Genomic DNA, 26,800 nt, shown 5'->3' on the forward strand with positions numbered 1-26,800 from the left:
AATTGTTTGGCTTTGTTCTGTTCAAATAATCCGCCATGGCAAGTCTAAGAAAATACAAGTTTTATAATTAAGTGAACAAACAATTTTACTTCAGGTCAGTCAAAAATAAAGCCAGTCGTTCAAGTCATATTAAATAATTCCCATAAAACTGCTTTATTAATGAAGGCATAAAATGTGGCAGGACAAATTGTCAGCTTCTAAAATATTTGGGTGTCATCAGAAGTGTTGATGCAAAGTGTTCCTGCAGTAATCGGTCAATGATGAGTGCCACAAATGTCTGATCCGAACCTTCAAACTCGTCTCGGGTCACCGTCCTGGGCCAGTCACTGGGCTGAAATGCCCAACCTTAATACAGAGGAAAACAAACCATACACAGCACTTACAAAACAGATGGTACACCTCAATATGAAGTTAATGGATAATTGACAATGTTATTAACATCAGGATTTTGTGTTCAATGAATAAGAAGTGTATTCTGGATGCTGGGACAAGACTTGCGTTTCACTGAAGTACAAATATTGCATCCCATGTCTAAATGAGTTCATAAGAATGATGCATAAATAGTAAGAATAAGAAAAATGTTTCGCTAAATCATTACGGGGTGGGTAGGAAGTTTACATACACTTTGTCGTATATGGTAGCATTGCCTTAAAATTGTTTAACTTCGGTCACATGTTTTGGGTAGTCTTCCACAAGCTTCTCACAATAAGTTGTTGGAATTTTGGCCCATTCCTCCAGACAGAACTGGTGTAACAGAGTCGGGTTTGTAGGCCTCCTTGCTCACACACGCTTTATCAGTTCTGCCTACAAATTTTTGATCAGAATGAGTTCAGGGCTTTGTGATGCCCGTACCAATACCTAGACTTTGTGTCTTTGTCCCCATGTGCACTTGCAAACTGTAGTCTGGCTTTTTTATGGTGGTTTTGGAGCAGCGGCTTCAGCCTTTCAGGTTATGTCCATATAGGACTTGTTTTGCTGTGGATCTAGATACTCGTCCACCTGTTTCCTCCAGCATCTCCACAAGGTCCTTTGCTGTTGTTCTAGGATTGATTTGCACTTTTCGCACCAAACTACGTTCATCTCTAGGAGACTTAATGCGTCTCCATCCTGAGCTGTATGATGGCTGCGTGTTCCCATGGGGTTTATACTTGCGTGCTATTGATGTACAGATGAATGTGGTACCTTCAAGCGTTTGGAAATTGCTCCCACGGATGAACTAGACTTGTGGAGGTCCACAATTTTTTTAATGAAGTCTTGGCTGATTTTTTTTTAATTGTCCCATGATGTAAAGCAAAGAGGCACTGAGTTTAAAGGTAGGCCTTAAAATACATCCACAGGTACACCTCCTATCAGAAGCTAATTGTCTAAAGGCTTGACATAATTTTCTGGAATTTTCCAAGCTCCTTAAAGGCACAGTTCACTTAGTGTATGTAAACTTCTGACTTCAACTGTACATCAGATGCTACAAATATATCATTTTAAATGATAATTTTTGCCCACGTTGCTGCAGTTATTGTTACTACAATAAAAAAAATTGGTTAATTGGTATCAATATCCACTGTAATACATTAAAATGATAACAAAATGAAGTTCAATGAGATTTTATATTATGAGTGTATCGCAGTTAGTCACCCACCTAGGTGTGTTTTGCACCGCGGGCAGGTAGCGACGGTCCACGAGTAACCCGGATACCAGGTGAAGTGTCGGTCCGCCGGCCAGTGCTTCAGAACATCTGCGATCTTAAAAGTTACGACTTCAAATTGGAAGCCTTGAGGATTCTCGAAGAGTTGAACGGAGACCCGCTTCTCTCCGATCACGGTGTCGTTCCGGTGTGATAGCGCGAGACGGCTGGGCACAAACCTCAGATCTGTGAATTCCGCCACCTCATGCCCACAGGACCGACACAGCAGTAACCCCGAACACGCCACACCGAACTGAACCCACTCACATAGCAGCGCCACAACACACAACACTGCAGGAAACTTCATTGCACGTCCCGCCAATGCACGCTCTCGGGAGGTGTAGCTCCTATATACTTGAACGGAGAAAGACCAAAATCTCAAATACGGTTGGTCAAGATTACGATTAAAGAACATATTTAAAATCAGCAATAAAATCTGACAATACTGGTATCATAAATGTAGCTTCTTTACCTTATATTACACTAAAAAACGCGATTTTCCATACTTGTATAGCTAATGCGCATGCGCTTTTTAATTGATTGACACGTAGTCTCTATCTTAAAGATGATTGGCTTTTTTAACTGTAAGGCGGGACTCCCTTTCTACATCCGTTGCCCGTTCCGGTTTCTCCGATTAATTTATATAAGTGGCCCGAATCTGCTAAATACTCTCTGGCTGATAGAACAAATGACTCGTGCCAGATACATTTGAAAAAAGCAAGTACAAAAAAAGATACGCTTCTGTGCAGCTGTGTGCCACTTTGTTGAACGTATAAAACACAATGGATCACAGGTGTAAATGTTTCTTGTTTAAAACCTTTTCAAAACATGTGGCATAAAATAATGGCTCGTTTAAAAGCGAAAAAAAAACGACTGCATTTTCAACTGAAATATTACCAAAGATAATTTAGCAGAGACGGACCACTGGAACGCCCAACTGATGTAGCAAAGGGAGTCCCGCCTTTCAGGTAAAAGAGCCAATCATCTTTTAGAAACAGACATCGCCTGTCAGTCAACTCGAGAACGCATTGGCTCTGTGATATTACAACAGGAGCTACATTGAAATGACAGTAAACATGATATCGCCTCCTAAAGGCGGGACGAATCATATCTCAGCAACACAGAAAATTCCCCTAGCGTTAGCATATGGTTCCCGTTCGTTTTTTGGTAACCAATGTGTTGGGTTAGTAACTCTAAAATAAAAATTAATTAATTACTAACTACTAATTACATCTTCTACAGTACAATTCGATTACTGTACTAATTAATCAGTAATAAGCAATGCAATTACTTGTCAGACAAATTACTTTCTAAAACCCTGATCAACCTCGACCAGATGAAAAATACAAAGATAGACATGAAACTGTTCTTTTAATTTGTTTAAATAAATCCTATAAAATCAAATAAATTATTCATGAGCTGGCCAAAGAATTTAAAGGGGCGGCGTTAAATTAGAAAACATGCGTTTTAACGTTAGATGTTAAATTTAAATTATAATTCACTATTGTTTTGTAAAGAATTGTTCTAGAGTCTATACAGTATTTAATGCAATTACATCAGAAGTAACTGTAATTAAAGTACTGAAAAATTAAGAGTAATCCCTTACTTTACTTATTCAATGAAATGTTTTTTTTTTAACTTAATGCATTACACCCAACACTGTTCCTTACATTCTAGGGGTTAGGGCAACATAAAGAGAATATAGACAACGTTGTCTAATGGTTATTTTTAGTTTTCAAGCTCCTTTTTTACTATGACATATTTGATTATTTTTTATAAACGTTGCAGAGAGGTTAGACGATGACTGACATTAGTGCAGTACAGCATTTAATTAAACTTATAAATGGTCACATGGGATTTTAACACATTATAATGAACAGATGAGAAAAGCATACAAGAAGCATGATGCCTTCCTACCTTCACGTCTAATTTAATGTTTATCCAATATCTTCTGACCTACTTTGACCGTAATTTGCGGCGGCCGGTCCTACAGGCGATATAAGTGGCTGCCCTGGGCTCCAACATGCCCGCGCGTACCCATTACAAAGTGAATACTCAAAACACTCTGCATGGTAAAGCCAATGCAATATATTTTATTTTGAAAAACTGACATGACTTTTATTTTGAAACTACTCATAGCACATATTCGTATGCGCGCATGAACTCTCGCGGACCTTATTATTTGACATACAAATCACAATAATGGTGACAAAGACAATATATTAAGTATAAGATGAGCTCTGAATAATTACAACGGCAAGTTACAACAAACACAATAACAGCAGCATATTATATTTGGATAATTTATTCACACCACAGGGAGCTGAAGAGCAGCTTGCTGAATTTCTTCCGTGGAACACAGAAGGAGAGGAATATTCCAGGGGTCTGGGTATCTCAGCGAATATTGACGCTGACTATCACCGCTGGAGTCGTGAGTTAGAATCCAGAGTGACTCCAGCTGGGTCTCCTAAGCAACCAAATTGGCCCGGTTGCTAGGGAGGGTAGAGTCACATGGGGTAACCTCCTCGTGGTGGTGATTAGTGGTTCTCACTCTCAATGGGGCGTGTGGTGAGTTGTGTGTGGATCGTGGAGAGTAGCATGAGCCTCCACATGCTGTGAGTCTCCGCGGTGTCATGCACAACGAATCACGTGATAAGATGCACGGATTGACGGTCTCAGAAGCGGAGGCATCTGAGACTTGTCCTCTGCCACCTGGATTGAGTAACCGTGCCACCACGAGGACCTACTAAGTAGTGGGAATTGTGAGAGAAAAAAAGGAATATTCCGGGTTCATTTTCTTTAAAAAAAAAGCACAAATGTGTGTTCCAGTGAGACACTTACAATGGAAGTCAATGGCGCCAATTTTTGGAGCGTTTAAAGGCAGAAATGTGACGCTTATAATTGTATAAGAGCAAACATGCGACTAAAACGGGATCAAACATTTGCCCCATTGACTTTCTGATTTAACAACACATGCAAAGCACCAGTAGGCGTTTTTGTTTAATCCTTAATGTCATAAAAATCTTAAATATCCACGTCAATATACATTTAATTCCTATACACGCGCATGAGATTACATTCAATCATCCTATTCCAAAAATAAGGCTTCTTTTTTGGTTTTGGCGTAACAGGAAATGGATAATGTGGTTACAATTAAGATCCGGAAAGTCAACGTTTTCTCAAACGCACTGATAAAAGAAAATAAACGAACTTAACGTGGCATGATGCTTCATTAAATTAACCCTATATGCATTGACACTTATGTAAACATATTCAATCCGTTTAAACTGAAACGTCGTATTTCATCGCTTGATATCCAGCAGAGGTACACCGTTGTCCACCAATCAGGACCTCCAGAAGGCAGAGGTCAGCTGGCCCTTGGGAGAGGGGATCTGCTTTGTTCTTAGAGAGGTCTAGGTAAGAGAAAGATATACAGAATAAACATTGAGCGTACACAGCATTGTGCACAAACACACAATGTATGCAATAAAAGACGTTACCTCTAAAAACTGCTTCAGTCTGGTTACAGAGCCCATCTGACCCGAGCTGGTGACTGCTTCAATTCTGAGGGAATCAGAAGGTATAGTCATCCAAACAATGCATGTGTTGTTTAGAAGAGAAACAAAAACAATACGTTAAGGTGAAATGAGGTAATGTCACAAACAAAGACGTGCATAAATACCTTGGAAAGTATTCTTCTTTAATGAGGAGCAGCAGTTTCCAGAACTGGCCTTGATATTGCTTCATAAGGGCATTTCCACAGACCTAAACAAGCAAAGAGATACATGTGAAATGTGGATGTCCTCATGAAGCAAAGATCTAATTTGGCTATCGGCTCCAATACTGACATTGTACCAGGTCTGACGAGCCTGATAAGCGAATTAAACTTCTTTGAACTAGCCAAGCACAAACAGTTTTATGGAGTCGTCTTGAATTATTGGCACCCTTTTATTCAATACTTTGTGCAACCTCCCTTTGCCAAGATAACAGCTCTGAGTCTTCTCTAATAATGTCTAATGAGGTTGGAGAACACATGGCAAGTGATCTCAGATCATTCCTCCATTCAAAATCTCCCCGGATCCATCAAATTCAGAGGTCTATGTTGGTGGACTCGCCTCTTTAGTTCACAACACAGGTTTTCTATGGGGTTCAGGTCAGGGGACTGGGATGGTCATGGTAGAACCTTGATTTTATGGTCAGTGAACCATTTTTGTGTTGATTTTGGATCATAGTCCTTCTGGAAAATTTAACCAGGGCCCATTGTAAGCTTCTGTTGGTATACGATAGAGTCCATGATGCCATCATGCTGCCAGTGGTGGCTCAGCGGTTAAGGCTCTGGGTTACTAAACAAAAGGTCGGGCCCCAGCAAGTATACCACTGTTGGGCCCTTGAGCAAGGCCCTTGTCCAGGTAAGATCATATTTCACACGGACATCAAAACAGTGTTTTAGGCCTTTCATATGAAATCATGGGATTTTTCCCATTTTTCACCCAATCTGGAATGCCCAAATCCCAATGCGCTTTTAAGTACTCGTGGTCACGTAGTGACTAGACTCAATCCGGGTGGCGGTGGACGATTCCCAGCTGCCTCCACGTCTGAGACTGCCAACTTGCACATCTTATCACGTGGCTTGTTGAGCGCGTTGCCATGGAGACATAGCGCGTGAGGAGGCTTCACGCTATTCCCCGCGGCATCCATGCACAACTCACCACGCGTCCCACCGAGAATGAACCACATTATAGCGACCACGAGGAGGTTACCCCATGTGACTCTACCCTCCCTAGCAACCGTGCCAATTTGGTTGCTTAGGAGACCTGGCTGGAGTCACTCAGCACTCCCTGAATTCGAACTAGCAAACTCCAGGAGTGGTAACCAGCATCTTTACCACTGAGCTACCCAGGCCCCATCGATATCACATATTAATATGGAGTGGTGGTGGTGTAGTGGACTAAAGCACATAACTGGTAAGCAGAAGGTTGCTGGTTCGATCCCCACAGCCACCAACATTGTGTCCTTGAGCAAGGCACTTAACTCCAGGTTGCTCCGGGGGGATTGTCCCTGTAATAAGTGCACTGTAAGTCGCTTTGGATAAAAGCGTCTGCAAATGCATAAATGTAAATGTTCTTATATATTTCTTGACACTTGTCAAGAGAGGCTGATGAGATTTAGAATGTGTACCCCCCACTTTTCAGATCGTTCCTACGCCCCTGGATGCATCCCTAATTCATTTTCAGAGACAAGCAGAATTTACCTCCAGGAAGTCGAAGATAATTGTTGCTGTGACATCAGCGAGAGGCTCCATGTTGAGTATCTGTGCCAGCCAGCGCCAGCCATGATTCAATCCATGAGGATGAGGCTGTTAAACCAGTACAGAGACACATGAGCACAATTGCATACACAGCAAAAACAAAATTCTGTCCATATTGACTCACCGTCATGTCATTCCAAACTCATATGCTGCTATACAACAACATTTCCAAAAACAGCACCATAAAGATATCTTTTGTTCCACTGGAGAAAATGTCATACAGGTTTGGAATGACACAAGGGTGATTAAAATGACTCCTTTAGGTCATTTTGACGTGTTGTGATGTACAGGAAAGAGAATGTGTTTGATTGCACACACCCCTTGTTTGTTAGTATAAGGCCATCTCAGCTGCATTATCGCCGCATACAGACGGATCATTCCCGACATTCTTTTCAAAAAACTATCCTGACCCTCTACTTGTGAGTCATCCACACGGTATCCCAGAATCCTGTTGGGCAAGCACATTCAAAATACATCACATTACGATTTAAATCACAGATACGGTTTAAGGCGCTGTTAACACAGGGCTTGTTTTTGCATTCAAAAACAGCTGGATTGACGGGGACTGGGTATCACAGCGAGTATTGACACTGACTACCACCGCTGGAGTCGTGAGTTCGAATTCAGGGCGTGACTCCAGCCAGGTCTCCTAAGCAACCAAATTGGCCCGGTTGCTAGGGAGGGTAGAGTCACATGGGGTAACCTCCTTATGGTGGTGATTAGTGGTTCTCGATCTCAATGGGGCGTGTGGTGAGTTGTGTGTGGATCGTGGAGAGTAGCATGAGTCTCCACATGCTGCGAGTCTCCACGGTGTCATGCACAACGAGTCACGTGATCAGATGCGCTGATTGACGGTCTCAGAAGCGGAGGCAACTGAGACTCGACCTCCACCACCCGGATTGAGGCGAGTAACCGCGCCACCACAAGTACCTACTAAGTAGTGGGAATTGGGCATTACAAATCGGGAGAAACATGCTTTTTTTACATACACCCGGCATCGTTAATATGCAGCACTCATGGTGCAAGACCAATACAAAATTATGCAGATGCAATGCAAGAACGTGTCCTGTGTGAACGGCTCCTTAACAGTTTCTACATACATTTTCTGCTCACATTTTTTATTATCACTCTTCAGACCAAAGTAGACTGAAAAAATAAGAGCAAATGTTTTCACAGAAGCTTGGTGTAATATTCATACCTCTGGAACTCCTCCACTGACATGCCATCTTTCATAGGTGGGTAGTGTGGCACAGCATATGGGCACATTCTATGGAGGTGAGCCAGTATAAGATCTCCAACTTTAGGATGGAGTTCCCACATGCCTGACGCCACGACCCCAATAGGGAAAGCTGCCTCATGATGAGATGCCACCTCCTCTTCTCCTTGTTTCTGGAAATGCATTTTTCAGATCAAAAGGTTTTAAAGGTTATGAGAAATTAATTTAGTCAAGTGCGTCCAAACTTTTGACTGGTAGTGATTTTCTACCGAAAGAGTCAAATCCTCACCACAAACTTTTCTGCCAGTTTATAGCTAACAAACTCTAGCCCGTGTGGATGCTGCGATGTGGAAACTGACTTTCCACTGGACGTTACCGGTTGCCCTGACAACAGCTTATCAATCTTATCAAAGATCTCCCTCAGCGGAGAACCTACAGGAAAACAAGAAAAAGCAGCAAACATGGTGTAAAATCATATATCGTATAAATGAGAGACAAATAAATTGGCATTTCTTACTATTTGCAAATGTATTGACTATGTTTCATGCCCGTGCATGCCAAAAAACCTGACAACTATAGAAGTATATTACTGATAAATATCTTTGACTTTGAAATTGGCTGCAATTTAACACGATTGTATATTTAAGCTGTTAATAGTTCAATTGAAAAAATGTTAAATTGCAGCACCAAAATAATGCAAGCAATGTTAGCGTAATGCCTTTTTTCCCAATTAGTGCAAATCAACGTGCCCTTTTGTATTTAAGTCATTTGTCATCACTACCATAGACAACAATAGAAACTAGGGATGCACCGAAATTTCGGCTGCTGAAATGTTCTCTAAAATGACACTTTCGGCCGAAAGAGAAAAATGGCAATGGTGAAAATTTGCATAGAAACCATTATTTTAAAATCCCGTATCAGAAACACTCATGTGGAGAAAAAGCATTGTTTATGTTGCACATCCCCAGAAATAATGTGATCGCTTTCTTGGTCATGAGTGCATTAATGAAGAGCATTTTCCAGAGCTCCGATATTGTGTTATTGTCATGCTCCAATATGACATTTAAGAAGCATAAAAGAATAATTAAAGTGGTCCATATATGATTCGTGCATTAAATATGCTTTCGCTGTTCACTGAAGATTGTTATGGTAAAATGACTGAAATTTCAGCCCGTTTCTCACTAAAACCTTTCGTATGGCTTCAGAGGACTATGACACATGAGCCGCATGGACAACTTTTATGAAACTTTAAGGTCCTTTAAGCTTATAAATCAGCGAACGGGACATTCCTTAAAATGTCTCCTTTCGTGTTCCACAGAAGACAGAAAGTCACACGGGTTTGGAACAATATGAGTATGAGTAAATGTTCTCCCCAATTTGTAACGCCCAATTCCCAATGTGCTCCAAGTCCTCGTGGTGGCGTAGTGACTCGCCTCAATCCGGGTGGCGGAGGACGAATCTCAGTCGCCTCTACGTCTGAGACCGTCAATCTTATCACGTGACTTGTTGAGCGCGTTACCGTGGAGACATAGCGCGTGGGGAGGCTTCACGCTATTCTCTGCAGCATCCACGCACAACTCGCCACACGCCCCACCGAGAGCGAGAACCACATTATAGTGACCACGAGGAGGTTACCCCATGTGACTCTACCCTCCCTAGCAACCGGGCCAATTTGGTTGCTAAGGAGACCTGGCTAGACTCACTCAGCACGCCCTGGACTCAAACTCACGACTCCAGGTGTGATAGTCAGCGTCAATACTCGCTGAGATAATCAGGCCCCCAACTTTTTGAGTGTGAATCACTTTAAACAGTTTATGGTCTTTCCCTCAAACTCGTATGACTGGAACAAAAACAAATATATTTTGAAGGTGTTAACGCACATCAATGGGGTCTAAAACATTCAAGCTTCAAAAAGGGCATCAAGGCAGCATTAAAGATATCCATACGACTTAAGTTTAATCCATGTCTTCAGAAGTAATATGATCGGTTTTGACTGAGAACAGACCAAAATTTAAGTCCTTATTCACTATCTTGACATCTGACCCAACTGGAACACAAGCTTCAAGATGCTGATGACGCCACACACAGTTGCCAGGTGCTGGCAGGTAATCCAGGTGCATTTTCATTTTCTAGCGTTTATCATCAACTGTTTGGCAACCACAGTAGATTTAATTTTTTTTTCAAAAATAACCTCAATACACGACTTTATAATTTATCTTGCGCTTTTTCAAAATGACCCAGCCTGGGTGAATGAGCCAAGGTGGCTTAAAGGACTTCCATTTTGGTCTGTCTCTCACCCAAAGTGTTCCTATCACTTCAGAAGACATGGATTAACGTACTCGGATTACCATTATGATGTCCTTTTTGGAGATTGAAAGTTTTGGACCCCATTGACTTGCATAGTATGGACAAAAACACATCATACATCCTTCAAAAGTTCTTAATTTGTGTGTTGTTATTTTTGGGTGAACTGTCCCTTTAAGCATAATCAGTGCAAGATCGTTGTCTCACCTGAAGTGCTTGCTATCTGGCTCACAGGAATGGTTGCAGCCTTTTGGAGCTCCATTTTTAATTTCTTCGTCTGCAAACAAAAAGAGAAGGAAAAAAATGATTATTCAACAGGACACCATACAACACCGAATATAATAACACACAAAGCGGATGGACGTCTCACCTGCGTGTCTTTAGCGCTGAGATCTTCAAAAGACAAAGCACACTGTCTGGCCACTTCCTGAAGTTCGTTGTAACACTTTAAAGTGCTGTTGTCTGCTCTCATCTGCAGACCTGTAGAGGTTAAGACCATGTGTTCAGAGAGGCATTACAGTAGTAACGTTCATAATTTATTCACCCTCATGTTGTTCCAAACCCATTTGACTTTCTTACTATAGTGGAACACAAAATTGTACAAAGGTGCAGTTAAAGTGAATGGCCGACGCCCCTTCGCTCTTTTCCATTGGTGAGAACTGAAGCCGCCAGTGTCCCGATATGGCGCTGACATCTTGGGACTTGAGTCTGCGCAGTTGCGATTTCGGGACCAGACATGTGCAGTAGTGAGCAGGAAGTAAAGCCACGAAATCAAGGCCCCGCCCTCACTCTCGCTGAATCAATCGCAAGGACACGCCCCTGCACTTTTGACTTTTGACTTATGACGGTGTGAAATAATTAATTATAGAAATTTAGCTATTAAATTTAAAGCTCCAATCTCCTCAGTCCTCCGAAGATCCCGAAAAAAAAGTCAGTTGGTGCTTCAGTGACGTCGCTCAGAGAACCTGTCAATCACAGCTGTCAATCATGATGTCACAGCACCGTTTTTATAGCATCAAATAACTAAAAACAAACTTATTTTGAAAACAAACACTTGAAATGATCAACGTGATAGAAACGACAGTAAATGACAGAAACTATCTTTGGAAAAAAGATATGTGAAGTGTCATTTAATTTTAATGGCTGGTCCTAGTATTGGTCTCACGTCCCGTTGAATAACATGGGGAGGCGGGGTTTATGACCAATACTAGGACCAGCCACCGGGGGGCGATCGAGACGTTTTGGCTACACTTTTGAGGGCTTGTGCGGCACGCTTGGTTTGGAACAACATGAGGGTGAGTCAAGTTTTTTGGTTGGGTCAACTGTTCCTTTAAATGTAAATTTTTTCTTACCCTCTTTCCTCGCCTTCTCTTTAGTGGACTGCTCTGCAAATCTCTTCTGGTCTTCTTGTTGGGCTTTCAGCTCAACCTGTCGTTTCCTCTCTTCCTCTTGTTCCTTCTTCTTTCTCTCTGCAGCCTGTGCCATCTCTTCCTGCAGAGCTCTGACCAGTGACCTCATTTCCTGTACTGCCCGCTCTGCCACAGCCATGTCCTCCCCACTAGGAAACTGACCCTGCAGAATGATTAAAAAAATCACGTTTTAATGATATTCGTATAATAAAATAACACAATAAGCCATGAGTATTAAACTCTACCAGTTGAGCAACAGGATCTGCACCACTATTTCGGCCTCCTTGGTTCCGGAAGTATTTTTTCCCATTCATTTTATCCATAGAGATTTCATAAAAGCCTTCTTAAAAGAATTGCAAGCCATGAACCAAAGCAACTAGCGCTCTGCAATACTAAACATCTCTTTCACTCAAGGTAAGATGAAGCAGATGTTGATTCACCTCTGTTGTGGTCCGCACCACTTCTGACACCTGTGAGCACAGCTGGTTACCACGGGTGATGTAGGGGGTGTGGTCAGGGGCGGGGCCTGGCTGTGTGGGCGTGGCTGGGTGCAAGAGCTGGTTGAGTTGTAGCACTTCCTCCTGAATGGCATTAAGCGTTCTGAGTCTCTCTCTGCCCTCCATCTGCTTCTGCCGTTCAAGCTCCGCCTCCCGCAGGCGCTGTTGCTCCGCCTCCCTCAGGCGCAAGTTCAAGATCTGTTGCACAGGCAATCAAGGTCATTATACACTCACAACAGGGTGTTTTGGGAACCGAGAAGCTTACAGACTGATCCTTCTCTCACCTTCATTCGGTGCCTGTGTTCCTCTCGCAGTTTCTCTTGACGGCCGAGACTCTCCTGTGTCCTTTAAATACATCATCATTGATTTAACATCATAGCAGAAACTTAATGATAATGAACAGATCAGTGTAACAGAGCCACATACTCTTTCTCCATCATGTCTCTCATACTCTGGTATTCTTGTCTCTGTTTAAGCTCCATTAACTCCTCGAAGCGTTTGAGCTGCTCTGACTCGCGACTGGCCACCATTGCCACCACACGCTCCTGCTGCTCCTGTCTCAAGCTCAGCTCCACCTGTCAGAGAGAGACAGAGAATACATGCATGTACCTCCGTGCGTTTCATCATGTTAACTAAAAGATGTTTTAACGTTCATGGTAATTCCTGTATTCTTATTTGTGTGCAAGAATCTTACAAAACTAGTAAATGGCCTGTAAAGAACACATTTCCATCCATCTTCAACCGCTTATCCGAAGTTGGGTTGCAGGGGCAGCAGCTCCAGCGGGGGGCCCCAAACTTCCCTATCCCGAGCCACATTAACCAGCTCTGACTGGGGGACCCCGAGGCGTTCCCAGGCCAGTGTGGAGATGTAATCTCTCCACCTAGTCCTGGGTCTTCCCCGAGTCCTCCTCCCAGCTGGACATGCCTGACACACCTCCCTAGGGAGGCGCCCAGGGGGCATCCTTACCAGATGCCCAAACCACCTCAACTGACTCCTTTCGACGCAAAGGAGCAGCGGCTCTACTCCGAGCTCCTCACGGATGACTGAGCTCCTCACCCTATCTCTAAGGGTAGGCCCGCCACCCTTCTGAGGAAGCCCATTTCGGCCGCTTGTACTCACGACCTAGTTCTTTCGGTCATGACCCATCCTTCATGACCATAGGTGAGGGTAGGAACGAAAATTGACCGGTAGATCGAGAGCTTTGCCTTCCGGCTCAGCTCTCTTTTCGTGACAACGGTGCGATAGAGCGAGTGCAATACCGCCCCCGCTGCCCCGATTCTCCGGCCAACCTCCCGCTCCATTGTCCCCTCACTCCTGAACAAGACCCCGAGGTACTTGAACTCCTTCACTTGGGACAATACCTCCTTCCCTACCAAAATCACAACAACAATAATCTTACGTTATGTTTTGCTTAAAGGGATAGTTCACCCAAATATGAAAATTCTGTCGTGATTTTTTCACCCTCATGTCGCTCCAAACCTGTATGGCTTTTTTTCTTCTGCAGAACACAAAAGAAGATATTTTGAAGAATGTTTGAACAGGCATTTTTCATCATATCTTTTGTGTTCCGCAGTTTGGAACAGAATTAGGGTGAGTAAACGATGACAGAATTTTAATTTTTGGGTGAACTGTCCCGTTAAAGAAAATGAAGCTTGTTTTAAGTCCCATAAGTTTTTTAATTCAATTAAAAACACTGGATAATTGCGTTAATTGTTTGCTATATTATAGCAATGGGAATCACCATTGAGAATAATGGGAACTATAAATTAACCGAAAAGTTTGTTCGTTTCGTGGTGAATTGTGAGCAGGAAATGTTGTTCTGAGATTCACCCCGCTTTTAGTATTTGCAGTAAACAAAAATATACAGATTGAAATCTTAATTGGTGTGATTTTTGGGGTACCTTTGCTTTAGCCCTGTGTTTTTGTTCACACATGCGGATGCAACCGGCCATCTGCGTTGCTCGGGGCGACAGGACGGAGATCCCTGGGGGGGGGCTGACAGTCCTATCAGGACTGGCATCTGGAGCTTCCTGTATATCCTCTGCTTCCTGATGTCATAATATGTCAAAACAAATGCAAGATGACAGTTTCAAAGTGGCCACACGTATACCGAATGTTCGGTTTGAAACAACGCGAAGGTGAGTAAATGATGGCAGAATTCTCATGTTTGAGAATAGTACTCAAAAAGCTATTCCTATAAACTCAAGCATAACAACACAACAAGGTAACATAATATTCCTGTTCTGTCAAAGCAGCTTTGCGGTCACCTTCTCCTCCTCCTCCTCCCCTTCAGTCTGGATGGAGACCGGAGGTGCAGAAGTGCTGGGTGAGACCCGATCCGGACTGACGGGAACTGAACGGCAGACTGACGCGTCATCAGAAACACTGGAACTCGTGTCACGGACTGAGGAACCCAGAGAGCAGCTGTTCAGCACCTGTCGAGGGCTCAGTCTCTTTAAGATCTGACCCGACCGAGGAGACAGACTGGACACATCAATACAGCCTGAGAGAATATCCTGCAAAACAAGACAGCAAGGAATAAAGATAACAGGATCAAATATAATTATTTACTTGAACACGACATTGACTGAAATACTTTTAAACAGCATTTGCTCATTCTTTTGCTTGCAAAACAACACTATTGTAATCTCACATACTTATTATTATTCTTCCGTACAAAACTTCGGCACATAACTCGTCCCGCACCGTTTGGCGTAGACCCACGAATGAGGTGTCAAATCGAACGGCCTATTGAGGACACGTGTGCTATGACTTTCTAAGCGATCGGGTGGTACGATGTTCGCAAAGCGGACGAAAAAGTGGCCAAAAAAGTCCCATTGACTTAACATTGCATAATGTTCAGAAATTTAAATCCCAACCGACGTTTTCACACACACAGACACAAAAGGGCCTGTCAGCCCTGCGTCTCTCCCTCTCTCCCTCAGAGGATTTATATTATCAAGCACCCAATAAGTAATGACCTAAAATCTTCATAGCCACACCCTAAAACATGCTAAAAACGTGCTAGCATCATGCTAACACATGCTAGCATCACCTAGCGAAGTGCTAAAACATGCTAAATATGTGCTAGCAACATGCTAAGACATGCTAGCATCGCCAAGCTAAGTGCTAAAACGTGCTAGCATTATGCTAACACAAGCTAGCATCGCCTAGCGAAGTGCTAAAACATGCTAAAAACGTGCTAGCATCATGCAAACACATGCTAGCTTCGCCTAGCGAAGTGTTAAAACATGTTTTAGCATCATGCTAACACATGCTAGCATCGCCTAGTGAAGTGTTAAAACATGCTAAAAATGTTTTAGCATCATGCTAACAAATGCTAGCATCGCCTAGCGAAGTGTTAAAACACGGTAAAAATGTTTAAGCATCATGCTAACACATGTTAGCATCGCCTAGTGAAGTGTTAAAACATGCTAAAAATGTTTTAGCATCATGCTAACAAATGTTAGCATCGCCTATCGAAGTGCTAAAACATGCTAAAATCATGCTAGCATCATGCTAACACATGCTAGCATTTGCCTAGCGAAGTGTTAAAACATGCTAAAAAAATATAGCATCATGCTAACAAATGCTAGCATCGCCTATCGAAGTGATAAAACATGGTAAAATCATGGTAGCATCATGCTAACACATGCTAGCATTGCCTAGTGAAGTGCTAAAACATTCTAAAAAAAGTGCTAGCATCATGCTAACACATGCTAGCAACACCTAGAATAGTGCTAAAACATGCTAAAAAATGTGATAGTATCATGCTATTACATGCTAGCATCACCTAGTGAAGTGCTAAAACATTCTAAAAAAGTGTTAGAATCATGCTACCATCATGAAAAACACATTCTAGCAACATTCTATGACCATTATTTTAGTGCTTAGCAACAAGTTAGGAAATGCTATTTGACGAGTTTTGCCACGTCAAGCACCACTCACATTTTCTTCAGGAAATATGCCTATCTAGATATAATTAATATTCATGCAGCTTTTAAAATCTCATATTAATCGAGAGTCTACATGGAATATTTGCACTTTTATGAATTCATTTGTCACACAGCAGCACCTTTTAAAATGAACTAGTGGAGACGAAAATAGAATTACAAATGGTGAAAAACGTAAACTAAAACGTTAATATTGATCAGTCAGAGCAGCTAAAATATACGCTCATTTGTAAGAACTGTAATCTAAAATTTTGATCATGCTAAATAAAAATATTTATATTTTGTACAAGCTTTATTTGAGTAAGCACTATAACATCAAATGCCATCTTTCATAATATAATTAACTCTTAAATGCATGGTCACAAATATCTAATCGCAAATGGATCTACAAAATGCCCAGATAGAAACATTTTCAAGACAATTAGAAAATAATAGAATAGAATATATTCAGACTATTGTGATGTTTTATTTGACATGCATTAAAGAGATGATGCAACAAATACAGAACAGGATTCAGTACTTCCACAATACAATGTCATGAGACGCATCTGGCTGTAAAACACATAATGAACATGCATAACACGTAAGATACACATATGTATTTTCTCAGACACTTATTGAGTCTAAATAGATGCAAAATGTACATAATTTCAGTTGTACACCCAAATGACAACAGCTAAACTGTTCATGTGTTAAACTTGCTATAGTTTACTTCCACGTTGCTTCTTCGTCAAATGTCAATCACGGAAACATCAGCGCCACCTTGAGTAAGAAATAGCACCATTGTCATACAGAATATCAACACGATATAGTACTCATTTATATTGCAATAAACAAAGACATAGATATCCTGTGAGTGTAAATTATATAGATATAAAATAAGCATAAAAATATTATTTATGGACACTCAAAAAAAGCAACACTATTACATATCTTGTAACTAAGCAGTTATATATATATATATATTGCAATTTGGAAATTTTTGTTGATGTTACACTATTCAGAAGAGAAAGGTTGAGGAATATTAAAGAGGTGTGGGCATAACTCCAAAAAATGGATGATCAACAGGGGTTTTAATGAGGTCCCGTACTGAATGATTACTATGATATTTACATTGTACTCTAAAGTTTAAGGCACCAAAATGGTACGTCAGAAACACCATATTACAAAAAAAATGTGTATACCATGGTATTTTTGCGCTTTCTGTTGGTGTAAAAAATGGTATTATACCATCATAACAAGCTACATAAAATATTCAATCATCCATTCCAGCTTATATCTATATTTAATTTATATATTTTTAACATATCCTATTTCTTCTTCAGTACATCACATGCACATAACTATATATCTGTATATAAACTATTCAAACAATATTATTGTTCTATTGTATTCTTCTCTTTTTATTTAACTGTTATTTCTTATTTTTATGTCACTATATGTATACATGTTTACATGTATATGTTTGTTTGTTTGTATGTATGTACAGTTGATGTCAGAAGTTTACATACACTTAGGTTGACGTCATTAAAACTCTTCTTTTTTTTTAGCCACTCCACAGATTTAATATTAGCTAATTATAGTTTTGGGAAGTCGTTTAGGACATCTACTTTGTGCATGACACGAGTAATTTTTCCAACAGTTGTTTACAGACCGATTGTTTCACTTTTAATTGACTATATCACAATTCCAGTGGGTCAGAAGTTTACATACGCTAAGTGAACTGTGCCTTTAAGCAGCTTGGAAAATTCCAGAAAATTATGTCAAGCCTTTAGACAATTAACTTCTGATAGGAGGTGTACCTGTGGATGTATTTTAAGGCCTACCTTTAAACTCAGTGCCTCTTTGCTTTACATCATGAAATATTAAAAGAAAAAATTGTGGACCTCCACAAGTCTGATTCATCCTTGGGAGCAATTTCCAAATGCCTGAAGGTGCCACGTTCATCTTGTACAAACAATAGTATGCAAGTGTAATTGTACGCATTCTGTCTCCTAGAGATGAAAGTAGTTTGGTGCAAAAAGTGCAAATCAATCCCAGAACAACAGCAAAGGACCTTGTGGAGATGCTGGAGGAAACAGGTGGACGAGTATCTAGATCCACAGCAAAACAAGTCCTATATGGACATCACCTGAAAGGCTGCTCAGCAAGGAAGAAGCCACTACTCCAAAACCACCTTAAAAAAGCCAGACTACATCTTACTTTTTAGAGAAATGTCCTCTGGTCTGATGAAACAAAAATTGAACTGTTTGGCCATAATGACCATCGTTATGTTTGGAGGACTGGGCCAAAAATTCCACTTATTGTGAGAAGCTTGTGGAAGGCTACACAAAATGTTTACAATTTAAATGCAATGCTGCCAAATACTAATAAAGTGTATGTAAACTTCTGACCCACTGGGAATGTGATGAAAGATATAAACGCTGAAATAAATCTCTCTGCTTTTATTTTGACAATTCTTTTTCTTAAAATAAAGTAATGATCCTGACTGACCTAAAACAAGGAATATTTTCTACAATAAATGTCAGGAATTTAGTTTAAATGTATATGTTTGTCTGAATGTTTATATATGTTTGCATTCTTTTTGCACTGGAAGCTTCTGTCACCATGACAAATTCCGCATGTGTGTAAGCATACTTGGCAATAAAGCTCCTTCTGATTATGAAAATATGAATTTATGATTCTGTTTTTTAGTTCTCGGTGTGGCATCATGTCTCACCTCTCCGTTCTCCAGCCATTCAGGGCTGTATTTGAGATTCCCTTTCGGAGAGTTTTTCAAAGCTTCTAAAGTTTCCCATCTCAGGTTTTCTAAAGGCATTTTTGGGGCATTAGAGTGAATTTTTGCCGCTCAGTGGTCAGACGAGTTTATTTGAGTCTCCAGGCACTACTGGTGCTAGCTTCCGCTTCCGCCAGACACAAAATAAAAGTCTTTCTGACAAATTAACTATACATACAGACTTATACAGAGATTTTACCAGCCAGTACATATAACAAGATGCTTAAAACGAATGTCAACAGGGTAAAAATATTATTTAATAATTTATTTAATTTTATTTTTTATGTCAGATAATTTGTTTTGTCAATAGATGGCAGTGGAGATCTAAAAACATTTACCGCAATCCGCTAAAAGTCCTCAAAGAAAAGCGACCAGTATGGCAGGGTCACACTTACAGTGGAGGGTGAGTTTAACATTTATTTATCTGGATATTTTACGTATAATATTTAGATTAACTCTCTTGTCTTGCGCTTTATTTATTTTTTAATCTAACTTGCATAATTATACTTAACCTCGCTTGTAAGTCATTTGCTTTACACTTACAGTTCAATATTAATTATTGTCAATTTATCACTCATATTTCACGACTATGGACTTGTGTTTAGTACCAGTTTAGTAATGAATTGATTTGTCATGTTTCGCCACAGCCTCCACGTGCATGTGACGCCTACTGGAGTGAATTCAAGCACTGCACGAGTTTATGGAACAGGTTTCATGAATACTACACACACGGTACAGCACCAGACTGCCGACAGTGGAAGGAAGATTATAACGCCTGCAAAGAGTGGGAGAAGAATCACAGTACACACGCCAAGGTGAGTGTCCATACAGCATTGTGGAGCACTATAGGTCATTTTTAGGTTAGTCTCACGTGGTCCAACTAACGGCATAAAGTCAGGTCCATATTGCTGCTTATTTTGGCCGAACCGCCGATTTAGACAGGAAGAGCTCGTCTGAATGACTTGTAAAATAGCCAACTACAGTTCGTTTTGATTTTAAGTACTGTTTATCTAAAAATATGTATAATATATAATGGTTCGTTTTGATTTTACATGCTGTTTAATAAAAACAATTACAAAAATATTTATATATATATATTTATATATTAAATATATAAGTGTAGTTCGTTTTGATTTTACATGCTGTTTATTTATTTATTATTATTATTTTATATATATATATATATATATATATATATATATATATATATATTAGTTTTGTAACACAGTTAAGGATGGGCAAGGAGGAGGCGAGAACCGGCTTGTCAATATAAATAATATTTAATTAAACTCAAAAACCAAAACACACGACGGACATGCCCGTAATTCTCTCTCTCTCTGAAACATCGTCACCGGCCGCCTTTATCCCTCGCGCGCCTCATCAGGCCAATTGGCACGCGATATTCCGACCCGGCCCACAAGTTTGTTTTGATTTTACATGCTGTTTATCTGAAATATATATATATATATATATATATATATATATATATATATATATATATATATATATATATATATTAGAATGAAAATATATAAATAAATAATATAGTTCGTTTTGATTTTACATGCTTTTTATCTAAAATATATATTAAATGAAAATATATAAATAATATCATAGATCGTTTTGATTTTACATGCCGTTTATATAAAATATATCTAAAATGGATAAATATATAAAATATATACATAATACCAGTTTGTTTTTACATACTATTTATCTAATATATATATATATATAAAATGAAAATATCAAAATATATAAAAGATATTCATTATCGCTTCCATTTTTGTGAGCAATATGTATACATATGAATCTCTTAAAAGTTAATATTAAAGTATAACTCATAAAGCATATTAAACTGGAATAGGTTTAATAGATAAGTATTTGTACATCTTAAAACTTACACGCTTCACCTTTAATTCTTACATTGTTTCCCGAGTTCTCATTCATCACTCTCATCTGGCTTCAGGACTCTCTCCAGGAGAGTGAGAGGAAACGTGTCGCTGAGCAGAGGAAGTTCACTCCAGTTTGGGAATTACGACAGACTCCTCCAGCAGACTGGCACCTGCCACTCAACCAGGGCAAACCACAGGACTCATAAACACACACAACCAGTGCAGATTATACAGGAATATTTATATGTACATCTTAAGTAAGAAACTCTTGAACAAAGGACTTCCAGCAGCTTGTCCTCTCCATAATTCCAGCAGGGAATCACATTATACCTCTCCCAGGCTCTTGTCCTGTTCAGTTGCATTTGTAGCTCACACATGCTTTAAGGGAAATGCATGTATAGCATTTAATGTGGACGGTGATAACAAGTGAATAAAATGAACATGATGCACAAGCATTTCATGAGAATCTCATTTTCTCTATGCAAAACAATTACAAATAAATTGCTGATTTACAGACCACGTCAAGGTTGGTGTCAAATATGGTTTAATTTTATTCTTGCATTCCACATAAAACCCCAGATACACGTTTAATGTCGTGTGTTTGGACAAATATACGGTTGTAACATTGTTTTTATGGAACGTGCATCAATAAATTGCTGATCTGATTTTGACGTTTGACTGTTCTTCTCCGGCTGTTCTTCATCACAATCGTCATCAGTCGTATTCTGCTTCACGTTTAGCCGAAACACTTATTCAATGGTCCGTTCACTGCGTGTACACTCGAGTGATGTCGTGGTATTTGCCGTCTGGGGCCTCGTAGTTTTCGATTGGAGGTGTGTAGCAGGGGCCCTGATGCTGGAAGGGGAAAATGTCATTATCTGGGCTGATCGCTGCTTTATAAAGCTCCTCTGATTCCAGTTTCAGCTCCTCCAGCGCCTGCCTCTGGGCCTCCAGCGCATCCTTAATAGCACCCATCTCCGCCTGGTGCTGGATGTGTTTGTATCTGGACCATTCCTTCAGCAGAAGAGCTCTGCGTTCACTTTCTTCAAAAGAGAGTCGAGGAGCCTCACGGATCCTGGAGCATTCAAAGAATACAGATTAGAGTTATATTCAAATGACAAGGCTAAAGACACCAATTTAATGGGACATTTTTGATTCGTTTTAAGTTGCTGGAGAGAATGTTTCAAAGTGGGAAGAGCTGGAATTTACACTAATGGTTTTCCTTTGGTCTCTAGAACATTCCCGTGACTTTCAGAGGTGGTAAAAATGAGAAATATGTTGGTTTAAAACGCACGTGTCAAGTTTGAAGAAATTTAGTCTTTGTGGGTTTTTTAAACATTTGTAGCTTTTTTATAAACAAATAAAAGTACTTTAAAAAGAATCACAATACTTTCCTCACATATTGAATGCATGAGAGTACACAAACGAATCATTCATTCCTAGACGTATTTCAAGGTAAAATAAAAGACATTTATTTTTTATGATTTTTTATTTATTCAAGAGTCAAGAATATGAACTAAATAAGGAAATGTCAAAATACTGAATTTTTTTTTTTTCCATTTTCTCCCAATTTGGAACGCCCAATTCCCACTACTTAGTAGGTCTTGGTGGTGGCATAGTGACTCGCCTCAATCCGGGTGTCGGAGGACGAATCTCAGTTGCCTCCGCGTCTGAGACTGTCAATCCGCGCATCTTATCATGTGACTTGTTCAGTGCGTTACCGTGGAGACGTAGCACATGTGGAGGCTCATGCTACTCTCCACGATCCACACACAACTCACCACAGACCCAACCGAGAGCGAGAACCACATTATAGCGACCTAAAAGGAGGTTACCCCATGTGATAACCCTCCCTAGTAACTGGGACAATTTGGTTGCTAAGGAGACCTGGCTGGAGTCACTCGGCACACCCTGAATTCAAACTCGCGACTCCAGGTGTGATAGTCAGCGTCAATACTCGCTGAGATACCCAGACCCTCCCTAGCAACCGGGCCAATTTGGTTGCTAAGGAGACCTGGCTGGCGTCACTCAGCACACCCTGAATTCAAACTCACGACTCCAGGTGTGATAGTCAGCGTCAATACTCGCTGAGATACCCAGACCCACCCTAGCAACCGGGCCAATTTGGTTGCTATGGAGACCTGGCTGGAGTCACTCGGCACACCCTGAATTCAAACTCGCGACTCCAGGTGTGATAGTCAGCGTCAATACTCGCCGAGATACCCAGACCCTCCCTAGCAACCGGGCCAATTTGGTTGCTAAGGAGACCTGGCTGGAGTCACTCGGCACACCCTGAATTCAAACTCGCGACTCCAGGTGTGATAGTCAGCGTCAATACTCGCTGAGATACCCAGACCCACCCTAGCAACCGGGCCAATTTGGTTGCTAAGGAGACCTGGTTGGAGTCACTCGGCACACCCTGAATTCAAACTCGCGACTCCAGGTGTGATAGTCAGTGTCAATACTCGCTAAGATACCCAGACCCTCCCTAGCAACCGGGCCAATTTGGTTGCTAAGGAGACCTGGTTGGAGTCACTCGGCACACCCTGAATTCAAACTCGCGACTCCAGGTGTGATAGTCAGTGTCAATACTCGCTAAGATACCCAGACCCTCCCTAGCAACCGGGCCAATTTGGTTGCTAAGGAGACCTGGCTGGCGTCACTCGGCACATCATGAATTCAAACTCGCGACTCCAGGTGTGATAGTCAGCGTCAATACTCGCTGAGATACCCAGACCCACCCTAGCAACCGGGCCAATTTGGTTGCTAAGGAGACCTGGTTGGAGTCACTCGGCACACCCTGAATTCAAACTCGCGACTCCAGGTGTGATAGTCAGCGTCAATACTCGCCGATATACCCAGACCCTCCCTAGCAACCGGGCCAAATTGGTTGCTAAGGAGACCTGGCTGGCGTCACTCAGCACACCCTGAATTCAAACTCGCGACTCCAGGTGTGATAGTCAGCGTCAATACTCGCCGAGATACCCAGACCCCAAAATACTGACATTTTTATCAAGAATTTCAGCTTTTAACGAGACATTTATTACGATATTTTTCCACTGTCTCCGGACTTTTACACCACATGACATTTTTGCCTTCAAGCCCCAGAGTATCAGTATCACTTTAAAAAAAGGTTACATTTGTTTACATTAGTTAATGCATAAGGTACAATGAACTATCAATAAACAATATACTTTTTACAGCATTTATTAATCTTGATTATGTTAGTTAATGCAAATACAATTGTTAATGTTCATTGTTAGTTATTTATTGTGAAATGGTTACCAAAATAGCAAAAAGAGTAAGTGTGTCCAGACTGTATTTCTGGGTTATTCTGTGTATTTATTCTACCTGGTCTCATCAAAGCTCTTGGCTGAAGTAACGAAGTCTTCAATAGGAATCAGTTCAGGCGGAACTTTCTCCATCTTTTTCAGCTTCTTCTTCAGGCGTTCCTTCATCATTTGTTCTCGGCGTGGATCCACCTTCTTTTTCTTCTTGGGCTCGGCTCTGTATAAACAAGACGGGTCAAAGGTTTCTTAAACTACAATCATCACATCACACACATAATGATGCATTCTCATAACAGTTCTGAGACGTATGGAAGCCCATTTCTGACATATAGAAAACTGCTTTAATAAGTCAGTTATGACACAATCATAACTCACACATTTTACTTATTAACCTCATCATCTTTCACAATTTACTTTTTATATCTAAAAGTTTGATTTAGCATCTCATCATTTTGACTAATCTTATAATTATGAATTATCTCATAATTGACTTCTCAGAATTTTGACTTTAGTATCTCATAATTATTACATTATTTTTTACTTGATCTCATAATGACTTTCTATCTCATAATTTTAAACATGTTTTAAAACAACGAGTCAAGCCACAAACTGAATAATCGGTTAAGAGTTAATAATTAATTGCTGCAATAATCGACAGAATAGTCGAATAATAGTTTGAATAATCGTTAGTTAAAGACGTAATCTCGTAAATTTGATTTAGTATCTCATAAATATTACTTTTTATTTCATAATTCTGGCTTTATAGCTCAAAATACTGACTTTGTATCTCGTAATTTTTATTTACCAAAGCACAATTTTTTATTTTATGTGTGTGTGAGTGCGTGTGTGTGTGTAGTGTATGTGTTTGAGTGTGTATAAGTGTGAGCGTGTGTGTTTGTAAGAGTGCATGAGTGCATGTGTGTGTGTGTATAAGTGTGAGTGTGTGTGTTTGTAAGAGTGCATGAGTGTGAGTGTTTGTGTGCATGTGTGTGTGTATAAGTGTGAGTGTGTATATAAGTGTGAGTGAGTGTGTGCATGTATAAGTGTGAGTGAGTGTGTGCATGTGTGTGTATAAGTGTGAGTGTGCATGTGTATGTGTGTGGGTGTGTGTATAAGTGTGAGTGTGTGTATAAGTGTGAGTGTGTGTATAAGTGTGAGTGAGTGTGTGCATGTGTGTGTGTATAAGTGTGAGTGAGTGTGTGCGTGTATAAGTGTGCGTGTGTATAAGTGTGAGTGAGGGTGTGCATGTGTGTGTATAAGTGTGAGTGTGCATGTATGTGTGTGGGTGTGTGTATAAGTGTGTGTGCGTGTGTGTGTATAAGTGTGAGTGAGTGTGTGTGTATAAGTGTGAGTGAGTGTGTGCGTGTATAAGTGTGCGTGTGTGTGTATAAGTGTGAGTGAGTGAGTGTGTGTGTGTGTGTGTGTGTGTGTATAAGTGTGAGTGAGTGTGTGCATGTGTGTGTATAAGTGTGAGTGTGTGCATGTATAAGTGTGTGTGTGTGCAAAATGGGCTTCCATACTACATCATACAACAATAATAAATTAATACATAAAGATCACATGAAATTGTGCCAAAAGACAATTAAATCTGTCATATTTTGATGTCAGAGGTGGCTGTTACAATAGCACTATGATGGTAGCTTATATATACCATGGTAATGATTGATTTCCATATTCACATACAATGGTATTTACATGGCACTTTAAATAATACCATAGTATTACCATGGTACATGTAATTGAGATGTGCACTAACCTTAAAGGCATTGATGTTTTCAGTGAAAGCACTGATGTAAACCAGTGACTGTGTCTGACAGCAACAACAGAACTGCAGCTGTAATAAAAGAGAATATCTGTCATTCATAATGATAATTATTATGAACTCTATGGGACATTTATTAATTTTGTCACATGCAGGTTAATATCTAAACGCTAATACAAACCATGACGATTGAATCTGATTGGATATGATCCGGCTCACGGTGCGACACACAATCCCCGCCATAATTTACAGAAATATCGATTAAACAAACATAAGCGAAGAGAAATAAACGCTGTTTTTACGCCTTCACGTGGACAATGCGGATCTCTGTAGGTCAAAGTAAAAAACAGTTCCGCCATGACAGTCGCACTTTCCACACTGATTGTAAATTCACATTTGACCAAAAAGCATATTTAAATATCACATTCATTAGTTAAGTAATATATTATTTAAAAAAAAATCAATACAAACAGTGGCATTGTTTTGTATTTTTTTAATAATTTGATAAATATGACGAATGTTGTGTGGTGAATGTTCAGATTAGTATTATGTGTGTGAAATGCGATCTACTGTCATGTCTCTTTTAAGAAGTTTAAATTAAATGTATATATTTGAAATTGCTCTGTATGATATTCAAAAACCCTCATTTGCAGACATCGTTTCTGCACTTGAACTTCAATGCCACAGTTTACGAGCTGTTTAAGTTTT

General features: G+C 40.3%; 4 protein-coding genes across 4 annotated transcripts; 1 reads left to right on the plus strand and 3 right to left on the minus strand.

Moving 5' to 3' along the window:
* Positions 1–112: 112 nt before the first annotated feature.
* On the minus strand, positions 113–2,050 carry si:ch211-51h9.7 (uncharacterized protein LOC558400 homolog). The gene is made up of 2 exons (XM_052108083.1): positions 1,637–2,050; positions 113–345 (listed from the first exon to the last, which is right to left on the minus strand). Exons 1-2 carry the CDS (start codon positions 1,986–1,988, stop codon positions 191–193), a joined length of 507 nt encoding a protein of 168 aa, XP_051964043.1. The 5' UTR covers positions 1,989–2,050; the 3' UTR covers positions 113–190.
* Positions 2,051–3,794: 1,744 nt separating this feature from the next.
* Positions 3,795–19,244, minus strand: gle1 (GLE1 RNA export mediator). The gene is made up of 16 exons (XM_052108063.1): positions 19,089–19,244; positions 14,684–14,932; positions 14,318–14,464; positions 12,842–12,990; positions 12,700–12,760; positions 12,359–12,613; positions 11,862–12,081; positions 10,880–10,989; positions 10,717–10,786; positions 8,495–8,637; positions 8,188–8,378; positions 7,308–7,437; positions 6,933–7,037; positions 5,364–5,446; positions 5,182–5,245; positions 3,795–5,094 (listed from the first exon to the last, which is right to left on the minus strand). The coding sequence occupies exons 1-16, from the start codon at positions 19,185–19,187 to the stop codon at positions 5,026–5,028; spliced, it is 2,145 nt and encodes a 714-aa protein (XP_051964023.1). The 5' UTR covers positions 19,188–19,244; the 3' UTR covers positions 3,795–5,025.
* Positions 19,245–19,462: 218 nt separating this feature from the next.
* Positions 19,463–21,263, plus strand: c37h22orf39 (chromosome 37 C22orf39 homolog). The gene is made up of 3 exons (XM_052108086.1): positions 19,463–19,548; positions 19,793–19,960; positions 21,115–21,263. The coding sequence occupies exons 1-3, from the start codon at positions 19,522–19,524 to the stop codon at positions 21,244–21,246; spliced, it is 327 nt and encodes a 108-aa protein (XP_051964046.1). The 5' UTR covers positions 19,463–19,521; the 3' UTR covers positions 21,247–21,263.
* Positions 21,264–21,797: 534 nt separating this feature from the next.
* Positions 21,798–26,441, minus strand: mrpl40 (mitochondrial ribosomal protein L40). Its single transcript, XM_052108084.1, has 4 exons — positions 26,274–26,441; positions 26,087–26,164; positions 24,392–24,547; positions 21,798–22,115 (listed from the first exon to the last, which is right to left on the minus strand). The coding sequence occupies exons 1-4, from the start codon at positions 26,333–26,335 to the stop codon at positions 21,806–21,808; spliced, it is 606 nt and encodes a 201-aa protein (XP_051964044.1). The 5' UTR covers positions 26,336–26,441; the 3' UTR covers positions 21,798–21,805.
* Between the last annotated feature and the right edge of the window lie 359 nt (positions 26,442–26,800).

Source organism: Xyrauchen texanus, chromosome 37 (genome assembly GCF_025860055.1).
Source record: "Xyrauchen texanus isolate HMW12.3.18 chromosome 37, RBS_HiC_50CHRs, whole genome shotgun sequence".
NCBI lineage: Eukaryota > Metazoa > Chordata > Actinopteri > Cypriniformes > Catostomidae > Xyrauchen > Xyrauchen texanus.

Coding starts and splice junctions, on each gene's coding strand:
- si:ch211-51h9.7 (XM_052108083.1), bottom strand. CDS start 1,988: ATGAAGTTTCCTGCAGTGTTGTGTGTTGTGGCGCTGCTATGTGAGTGG. Junction 346..1,636: donor GCGGTGCAAAACACACCTAG/GTGGGTGACTAA, acceptor CTCTGTATTAAG/GTTGGGCATTTCAGCCCAGT.
- gle1 (XM_052108063.1), bottom strand. CDS start 19,187: ATGCCTTTAGAAAACCTGAGATGGGAAACTTTAGAAGCTTTGAAAAAC. Junction 14,933..19,088: donor AATGGCTGGAGAACGGAGAG/GTGAGACATGAT, acceptor CTTGTTTTGCAG/GATATTCTCTCAGGCTGTAT. Junction 5,447..6,932: donor TTATCTTCGACTTCCTGGAG/GTAAATTCTGCT, acceptor TTGCTTGTTTAG/GTCTGTGGAAATGCCCTTAT.
- c37h22orf39 (XM_052108086.1), top strand. CDS start 19,522: ATGGCAGGGTCACACTTACAGTGGAGG. Junction 19,549..19,792: donor GGTCACACTTACAGTGGAGG/GTGAGTTTAACA, acceptor GTTTCGCCACAG/CCTCCACGTGCATGTGACGC. Junction 19,961..21,114: donor ATCACAGTACACACGCCAAG/GTGAGTGTCCAT, acceptor ATCTGGCTTCAG/GACTCTCTCCAGGAGAGTGA.
- mrpl40 (XM_052108084.1), bottom strand. CDS start 26,335: ATGGCGGGGATTGTGTGTCGCACCGTGAGCCGGATCATATCCAATCAG. Junction 26,165..26,273: donor AATCAGATTCAATCGTCATG/GTTTGTATTAGC, acceptor CTTTTATTACAG/CTGCAGTTCTGTTGTTGCTG. Junction 24,548..26,086: donor AAAACATCAATGCCTTTAAG/GTTAGTGCACAT, acceptor TTGTTTATACAG/AGCCGAGCCCAAGAAGAAAA.